At 37.0% G+C, this 9,822-nt stretch overlaps 1 protein-coding gene across 1 annotated transcript; it reads right to left on the bottom strand.

The window, feature by feature from the left end:
- Nucleotides 1–855: 855 nt before the first annotated feature.
- LOC111750682 (keratin-associated protein 15-1) lies at nucleotides 856–1,545 on the bottom strand. Its single transcript, XM_023548186.2, has one exon. It carries the CDS (start codon nucleotides 1,541–1,543, stop codon nucleotides 1,139–1,141), a length of 405 nt encoding a protein of 134 aa, XP_023403954.1. The 5' UTR covers nucleotides 1,544–1,545; the 3' UTR covers nucleotides 856–1,138.
- Nucleotides 1,546–9,822: the final 8,277 nt, after the last annotated feature.

Genomic DNA, 9,822 nt, shown 5'->3' with positions numbered 1-9,822 from the left:
CACCGGGATCAGACCTGCACTGCAGTCTGATGGCTTTCCCAGAGTTCTCCATCCTCATTTTTCCCTCCCAAGTGGTTTCCCCAATAAATACCTTTCATGTCAAATCCCATCTTGGCAGCTGCTTCTCAAAGGAATGTAACTAACACAATGGATCAGTAAGATTTTTTTTTCTTTTCATATAAAGTGGTAACTTTTTCTGTTTTCAGTAATGAATTTTATATGTTTTTCACCCCACCATAGATTCTTTTGGAAGCCCCTCTCCTTTGTGTTCCTATTGGATTTTGTGTTTTTATCCCCACTATTATACTTGATTAGACGACTCGATGGCACTAGTTTTTTTTTTTTTTTTTATTATACTTGATACATGACGGTAAGTTAGAATTTTATTTGTGTGAGTTCCTCGAAGGCAGAGAATCTGTGCCTTTGTTCAGCACAAGGCCTGGTATATAATAGAAACTTAACAAATGTTTGTTCAATAAATGCCTGATTGAATAAACAAAATTTTCTGAAGCAATTGACCAAGCAAATGCACCACAGAGGGGACATAAAACTTTCATGACTTGAGATATGTCATATATTTCAACTCTTCTCTAAACTCCGTTTTCTGTCCAGGAAAATATTGAAGAAACTCATGAAACAGAGAAAACTTTGTTTTTTCTACCTGAAGAAGTCAGTTGAAAGCAGAGGATGCATTCATTAAATGTGCCATATTAATAAAAGCAAACGGAATGTCATAATTCATGCCAGAGAAATAAGTTTATTTAAAATACTGTATCTATTTGAAATAAACTTGAGGGGAAAAAGTGCTAGAAAAATCATAAGAGAAAAAAAAGAGAGAGATGGTAAAGGAAGTGATTCTCAGCATTGGTATAGGAGTTAAGATTCAAGATAAATCTCACAGATCAGATTGAGGAAAGGTCATAGGCCAAAGTCACTATGTCCAGAATAAATCATATACTTGTCCATAGTAAGTCATAAACAGAAGGACTTGATGGTGAGTCTTGGTGGTACAGATGGTCAGCAATCATAGATACTGGCCAGGTTGAGTGTTGAAGATTCTTAAAATGTGTAGAGATAATCATGAGAGAGTGGGGAATATTCAGTAAGCTGATCCAAAAAAGTGAGATACAAAGGCTGGTTAATTACAAGTTAGCTGGTGGCTCCTAGAAGAAAAATAAGTTGGGCATCCAGAGTTGGACCCACAGTGCAGAGATTGGAAGCCAGTGTTTCCATAGCCCAAAGAGCCAAGGCCAATGTTTCCAAACCCCAGAGATTCAGGGAAATTTGTCTGGCAGGGACTGCAGAGAATGAAATATCCTGGGTGATAGCAGGATGTCTGGAAAGATCTGCCCACAAAACCAGGTGTCTGGAAGCTGGTGGGCCCATAGAAGTTCTCCTGAGAGTAATTATAATTAGAAGATCCCACCTGGCAGGTGCTGGGAGTGTGGACTACATTGCTGGAGTAGAAAGCATCATAGATGGGAACTTGGTAACCTCCAAGAGAGTGGGAGGAGAAATTTCCAGAGCTGCAGTTGTAGGACATGTTGTCAGGAAGTTAAGTGGAGCTGAGTTTCAGTGACGAGTTCGTGTTTGAATGTTACCTTCTATACTGGGCACTTATGTACCCTACCTAGCCAAGGATGTAGTATCACGTGCCCATTTTTAATAAGAGTATTTAATTAGGCTCTGGTCAAAATGACATACATTGATCTTCAAAGCTCTTTTTATGAGTACAGATTTTAAATGAAAGAATTTCACTAGTTTTTCAAAGGAACTTGTAGTGAAACACAAATGTTATTTCTCGTTCATCTTGCTTTGAGGATGAATGAATATGACCACAACTGTATCGATAAGATCAGTGTTTTATTCATCCTGTCCTTCAAGATATTAGGCTGAATGAGTGACAGAGAAACAATTTTGTTGAGTTTAAAACTCTTAAAAATAATTTTTAGTGTGGAGGTGACATTTATTTTGCTCCAATTTAAGAACCCAGTCAAGTACAGAAGATAAGTTCCAGGATATCCATTCCTTCTCCCAAATCTTGTGGACCTTATAGAAACAACAATTCAATTAACAACCCTTAATTGGTAGAAATACTAAATCACTGCATTCCAAACACATTTATATTTTGTTTTTTTTATAGCACAAATAGAAAAACCATTCTTATGTGCACGATTTGCAATGAAGGGTCTAATATTTGAAAAGAGTGCTTTCAAATACACTTTCAAATACATTGTAAGAATACTTACATCAAGGATTCGCTTGTTCTGAAGCTGGCTTATTTCTTCATAGAAAAACCAAAAAACTAAGCCCATTGCTGTCAAGTCGATTCAGTAGATTTTATTACCAAAAATCCTTCATTCCCATAAAGTTTAGGTACTTTTTAGTGGTGCTGATGTTTGTTATTGAGAACAAAACAATATATGTGAAAAATAGGTCTTTATTCATTTACTTCCTTTCCTCTCATAAAAAAAAAAAAAGGGTGGGATTTTCACTACAGAATATAAAGAGAAGAAAGAAAGAAGGAAAATATCTACTCTATGTAGGCTTCACCTAATGACCAAGGATTTGAAAAATTTATAGTTACAAATGTCTTTTTTAAAATTCAAATATGGGAGACAGGTTATCAAAAGAGATGATATTGTTCAAATATTGTATGATACCATTTATAAGAAATAAGCAAATGTACAGAAACCAAAAGCAATTAGTGGTACCAGGGGCTGGAGGGAAGGGGAAGGAGGGAGTTTTTGCTTCAAGTGCATTGACTATATGCTAATTGTGGTAAGATAATTTGGAAAAAGATAGCTAGGATGATTGCCCAACTTGAAGAATGTAATCAATGTCACTGAATGTACATGTGGAAATTGATAAATTGTTGCATGTTTAGTTGTGGATATATCAATATTATACATATGTATGTATGTATGTGTATATATATATATGAAAAAAAGGAAACAACTCAATAAAAATGGACAAACCATGAACAAGCAGTTCGTGGAAAAAAGAAATACAAATGGCTATACCAAAGAACCCAAATCCATTACCATCGACTCATAGCAACCCTGTAGGGCAAAGTACAACTGCCCCATAGGGTTTCCAAGGCTAATCTTTACGGAAGCAGACTGCCATGTCTTCCTCCTGTGGAGCTGCTGGTGGGCTCAAACCATTCAGTTAGGGGCTGGGTGCTTAACTACTGAGCCACCAAGACTTCTTCACGAATAGCTATAAACATATAAAGGTGTACTCAACGTTGTTTTTTTTCAACTTTGTTGATGAAGAAATACCCAAACCCAGTGCCGTCAAGTTGATTCCGACTCATAGTGACCCTATAGGACAGAGTAGAACTGCCCCATAGAGTTTCCAAGGAGCGCCTGGCAGATTCAAACTCCCAACCCTTAGGTTAGCAGCTGTAGCACTTACCCACTACACCACCAGGGTTTCCAGTGAAGAAATACAAATCAAAATAATAATGATAATAATAATAGGGATAATATAGTGAAATAGAGATGAATGCATTTTGGGACCTCTGATATATCATGTATCAAGTGATGTAGTCTGCCTAGGAGGAGAGCATCCTGAGGATTTTTCTGGATGCCTCCATAAAAAAACAAACTTGTTGCAGTTGATTGCAACTCATAGCGACCCTAGAGAACAGAGCAGAACTGCCCCATAGGGTTTACAAGGAGCACCTGGTGTATTTGAACTGCCAACCTCTTCTTTAGCAGCTATAGCTCTTAACCACTGAGCCACCAGAGTTTCCTAAAATGAACTGCAAATAAAGGTAGTGCTTGGATGCAGGAAGTGGCTTAAAATTACTGATGGAAATGGGCAATTCTCTTAAGAGAGCCATCTTAAAAAAATTATATTGTCCAATGAAAATGAACTGAGACTCATTCTATAAAGAAGGAGTATTACTACGTGGAAGTTTTAAGGGAAGATTCAGCTAAAAAATCTGAAGTGGGCTACTTTTGTAGGTAATAAGCTTTCCATCTAAATGGAATATCGAACTAGTATTCTCTAAATGGGAATCCTACCTGGCAGAGAACTGTAACTTATTGCTAAGCCTCCTTCCCAGTAGTAGACTTTAGGAGTCTGAACACTTTGAATAGACAAATTGATCTTCAATCATGTTTTTTTTTACTAAGAAACACAGTTATATCCCGTGTTTCTAAAATAAACAATTCTTATTTATTAGGCTTCTTAATTATGAATATCAAAAAGCATTCTACGGGACTCCAAACCTTTCTGTTCTATTTGTAAATAGGCTTCTTAATTATGAATATCAAAAAAGCATTCTAGGGGACTTTCTGTTCTGTTTGTCAATAAAATATTAAACACCAAGTATTTCATATAAATATTTAACTCACCTAAATTGAATTTGTGGCTTGTTTCAATGTCATCCATTCCTATGTGAGCTACTTCTGTGAAGTAATATTCTGTGAGATCAGATAGAAGTAATTTTAGCATTCTTTTTTTAACAAAAATGCATGTTTTTGCAGCTAAACACTTTTTTTGTAAAGTTGCTAAGAAATACATTTCTAGGAAAGAAACAAATCAAACAGCATAGAAGCCGCAGTAGAACAAACCTTCTCGATCTTTCCACTCCCTCCAAGGTATCAGTTTCCATTATTCCATTACAAAAAGGTGAGTCATAGGACAAGAAAAACCACTATCTATTATTTCAGGAGCTTTGTAATTCTCGTCAGAAACACCTGAAACAATTTGAGTCAAAGTGATTTATGCTGTTTTCTAAAGCTAGGGAAGAATCTCCTTAAGATGGCTACTTTGGTCCAATACCTCAAAGCAATTACCTTATAAACGTCCTTTTGAATAAGAATGTTTTCCAGATTATGGGAAATCTTTTCAGTGATAAACACTGACTCTGATTAGAATTGGAAATACACTGGGTGTTTTTTCCACATTTTGTTCTTAAGCTTTTCATCATCTTAGATGAATAATTTGTGGTGTTCCAAAGCAGCATAAAATATAATACTTAACTCATACACACATTAAAAAAAAAGAAAGGAAGGAAGGCTAAGATTGGCTCAATAATTTGCAAACAGTTTTAAGTAGGAAAACAAAAAAATATAGGAAATTCCAGTTAATATTTCACTAGTAATTCTGGTTGAAGTGTGATTGTGTGATCAAAGGAAAAAAAAAAAAAAAACCCTAATACATCTCGAATACTACCTGCTCTTTCTAATGATGGTATTCATTAATTAAGCATGCCACTTTCATGGCAATGCTGAATGGATGTTTTTGTTTAAAAGAAATGTCTATGAACACACCCGTTAGCAACTTTGCTAGCCAGATGGTGACAATTTTAAGACAGATTGTGAAAGGGCTATCACTAATTCTTAATTAAGCCAGTTTTCCTCAGTGCAGACACTGTTTACCTGCGAAGCAGCAGTCCGAGGGATCCTCCGGGTGACCTTTGATAAACGAGGCTGACTAATAGCTTTGAACATTCAACGTTATTGCGTGAATTCCAAGGCAGGAACATTACTGCACTCTCAAGTTGTAAAACAACACAAACTACCTATGCATGACTGTGATGCTCTTTTCAGTTCAATTAAAATGAAGGTAAGCGATTTTTAATGTGCCTTGTGGGTGACCCATTCAATGATAAGTGTGTATAAATGCTCCAGTCCAGGAAGAGACATTCAAACTCAGGATCTTGCCATTCGAACTCACATCTGTAACCACGTCCTACAACTTCTGCTCTGCAAACTCCTGCACCTCTCTCAGCAGCTGTCTGTGCTACCCAGGCTCCTCCTGGGGCGCTCTCTATCCCAACAACCTGGACTACAGCACTGACCTCTTTGCCCCCACCACCTTCCAGCTGGGCTCCTCTCTCCACAGGGGCTGCCAGGAGACCAGCTGTGAGCCCAGCAGCTACCAGCCTTCCTGTGTGGTGTCCAGCCCCTGCTAGACATCCTGCTACCCCCAAAGACCTCCACACTCTGCATTCCCTGCCAGACAACTTACACTGCGTCTCTGGGCTTTGGCTCCAGTGGCTTTCAATCTCTTGGTTGTAGTTCCCCATCCGTGGGCATTGGATCCAGTGGTTTCCAATCAGTAGCCTGTATTCCCAACACTTTCTCATCCCTAAGCTACAGACCCAGCTGTTGCCGCCCAGCCTGCCTCTATTCTAGAAGCTGCCAGTCTGCTTCTTACCAGTTAGCCTGTGGATCTGTGTTCTTTTAATCACCTGTTCAAGAAACCAGAAATTTAAACAAATACAAGACCTGCTACTTCAAGATACACACTGTATCTCAGGGGACATCTAACTCAATTGGCATAACATAGTCCATAAAGAAAATGTTCTACATCAAGAAAAAAAACAAAAAGATATGCGCTATTTCTTTCCTGTCTTATTACTAGCCTGCATATTTGATTTTTACTCTTACCATGGATTAGGAATAACTGAATTCCATTAACTGGAAAATGTATTTGCTGGAGAAATATACTGAAACTATATCCCTGGGATTGTATAGGCATGCAATATCGAAGGATATTTCTTCTTAATATGTCTTCTAGTTATTTCCCATAGTATATTGGTCTAAATTTCAAAAGGTGAAAAATATCATGTTTAAATAAACATGTTACTTAACATCCATATGTTTGTGTTAATATTATTTGTTCACTTTGTGTCTTCAAAACTACTTCTAAGAATCTGGTTATATTTTTCTTTATCTTAAAAAAAAAACTGACTTTAAAGCATGAAATTGTCCAATTTCCTTTTGATTTAGGATAAATGATTTAATCTCGGGTTTTTACTTCATCCAGTAATCTGTTCACAGGCTAAGACCAAGATTATGCATTTTTAGAATTATCAAACTAATAACTCTGATCTTTTGTTCTGCAGGGAGTTAGAAACTTCAATATTTTATGTAAGATAACTATAAGTTATAGTAAATTGACTATATTACATAATTTTAGAAGAAAGGTTGCTTTTATAAAATATGTTCTAATATATGTGAGAAACTGGAAAGAGGGCTTCCAGTAAGCACTTAGATATTATTGAAGTAGATGTTGGTGAGGGCTCCAGTCCCCCCAGCCTAATTGCCTCAGTGTGCAAAAGCTGGACAATGAATAAGGAAGACAAAAGAAGAATTGGTGTCTTTGAATTATGGTGTTGGCAAAGAATATTGAATATACTATGGACTGCCAGAAGAAAGAATAAGGCTGTCTTGGAAGAAGTACAGCAAAAATTCTTCTTAGAAGAGAGACTGGCAAGACTTTGTCTCATGTACTTTGGACATGTTATCAGGAGGAACTAGTCCCTGGAGAAGGACATTATGCTTAGTAAAGTAGAGGGTCAGAGAAAGAGAGGAAGATCCTCAATGAGATGGATTGACACAGTGGTTTCAACAGTGGGCTCAAACTTAGCAACGATTGTGAGGATGGAGCAGGACTGGGGAGTGTTCAGTTGTACATGGGGTCACTATGAGTTGAAACCAACTCAATGGCACTTAACCACAACAACAAGAAAAAAGTGCCAGATAAGAAGTCAAGTCTCTAAACGAAATCTCTTACACATTCCAACATTTATTAACAAGTAGCCCCAACATTTTTCATATAATGAGTTCTATGAATTTGAAGCCCAATTTTTTTGCTTTTTTTTTTAGTTATTCAGTTGATAGCACTTGTATGAAAAAAAAAAATAATTAAAAGTATATGCAAATATTTTCTTATTACAGCATTCAGCTAAGCATCCAGCAGCTGATACTCCTTTGGTCCATAATGAATAAGGAAGACCAAAGAAGAATTGATACCTTTGAATTCTGGTCTTGGTGAAGAATATTGAATATACCATGGACTGCTAAAAGAAAGAACAAATCTGTCTTGGAAGAAGTACAATCAGAATGTTCCTTAGAAGCAAAGATGGTGAGATTATGTCTCACATACTTTGGACATGTAATCAGGAGGGATCAGACCCTGGAGAAGGACATCTTACTTGGTAAAGTAGAGGGCCAACAAAAAAAGGAAGACCCTCAACAAGATGGATTGACACAGTAGCTGCAACAATGGGTTCAAACATAACACCTGTGAGCATGGCACAGGACTGGACAGTGTTTCTTTCGGTTGTACATAGGGTCACTATGACCGGAATCAATTTAACAGCACCTAACAACAACAACAACAAAATATCAAAGTGGGATTAAGACCCAGTTGCTCACTGTATGATTAATTCAAAAAACATGAGCAGTTGTTTTATGGGATTTTCTTCTTTGGTTCTTTCAACTTCCATGTTTTCCCACCCTTGCTTCCTGGAATCATGTGCCAAATAAGCTGCTTACACTCAAGTTCTTGTTTTGGGCTCTGCTTTTAGGGAAACCCAGGCTAAAACTAATGAATATAAACATTGTTTTCAATGCTGCCAGGGATTTAAAAAAAAAGATAATGGTTATGTTTATTGTTTGCATTATTAATACCTGCTATATGCTGTGGGTCTCTATGAGCCAGAATCGACTCAATGGCAGTGGGTTTGGTTGTGGTTTTATATGCTATGGAGGAGCCCTGGTAGTGTAGTGGTTAAGAGTTAGGCTACTAACCAAAATGTCAGCAGTTCTATCCAGCAGGCACACCTTGGAAACCTTACGGGGCAGTTCAACTTGGTCCTATAGGGTCACTATGAGTCAGAATCAACTCAATGGCAGTGAGTGTTGTTTTTTTTTATATGCTATGAAACCCTGGGACATGGTGGTTAAGAGCTCAGCTGCTAATCAAAAGGTTGATAGCTCGAATCCACCAGCAGCCCCTTGGAAACCCTATTGGGCAATTCGAATATGTCCTGTAGGGTCGCTAAGAGTCTGAATCTACTTGATGGCAACAGTTTTTTTTTTTTTTTTTAAATACTACATGATTTTCCTAGTGCTTTTTTGTTTCCTGAAATATTTGGCCTTCAAAAGGTCAAAGTAGCAGTATTTGATTCCAATTTTCAAGATAAATTTGAAAGATTACTGCTGACACAAATGGAGTCTTGCTTTTAGGTTGATTCAAGTTGAGTGTTAGAGCAGGATCAGGAGAGAATCTCATACCTGCTAAACCCACTTACTGCCCACCTGAGAGTACTGTTATTCTCCTTACACATGTGCAGAGGTGAGGCATGGATTTTGGCATTTTTGCCAACCAACAATGAGAAGGTTGTTTGCCCTGGGAGTTCCTTAAAGCTCATATTTTCTCCTAAATGAAAACCCACATTCAGATAGCATACTTTGAGGTAATTTTCTGTCAGTGTACACACTTCATCTTATAAATTACATTATATTCATATTTGCTGTATTCCTAGTTTATGTACTAATTTCTCTGTTTTTCCTTATCAGCAGAAATGCCTGTCTCCCATTTTCAAGCACCTTTCACTGCTGCTGAAATAGGTAAGCACATGCAAAATATGACCTTCCAGGACTTCTTCAGTAGGAAAGACAGCCAAAAATTTGTTCAAAGGTACCTAATTGTAAATGCCCCAAATCCAGTTCCAAAATTGTATTGGTCTTTACTTAAACTTTCCAAATTCTTGAATACAAAAATTATAGTTAATAAAGTTTAAAAAATAACAATAAGACAAACAGTATATTTAGATGCCATATTCTATAAGTTTACTAGATGAATATTTTGATTTTCAACTGCTTTGAAAAGAAAATCCAACAGTGTATATTCTATCAACAGTGCAAATGACATGACTTAACTTGGGGTGACTGATTAATTTCAGAGTCTTCCAGAAGCTGGTGATGTGAGAAGCTGATAATTGGTGAATATAAAGATAGTGGTAACTGATGAGAATGAAAGAAATGGCTACTTTGAATAGAGACTTTGCCC

The sequence above is a fragment of the Loxodonta africana genome, chromosome 20, assembly GCF_030014295.1.
Source record: "Loxodonta africana isolate mLoxAfr1 chromosome 20, mLoxAfr1.hap2, whole genome shotgun sequence".
Taxonomy (NCBI): Eukaryota; Metazoa; Chordata; class Mammalia; order Proboscidea; family Elephantidae; genus Loxodonta; species Loxodonta africana.
This window is presented reverse-complemented; position numbering and strand designations above follow the sequence as displayed.

What these genes read in the sequence shown, in the direction of transcription:
- LOC111750682 (XM_023548186.2), bottom strand. Translation starts at nt 1,543, where the DNA reads ATGTCCTACAACTGCAGCTCTGGAAATTTCTCCTCCCACTCTCTTGGA.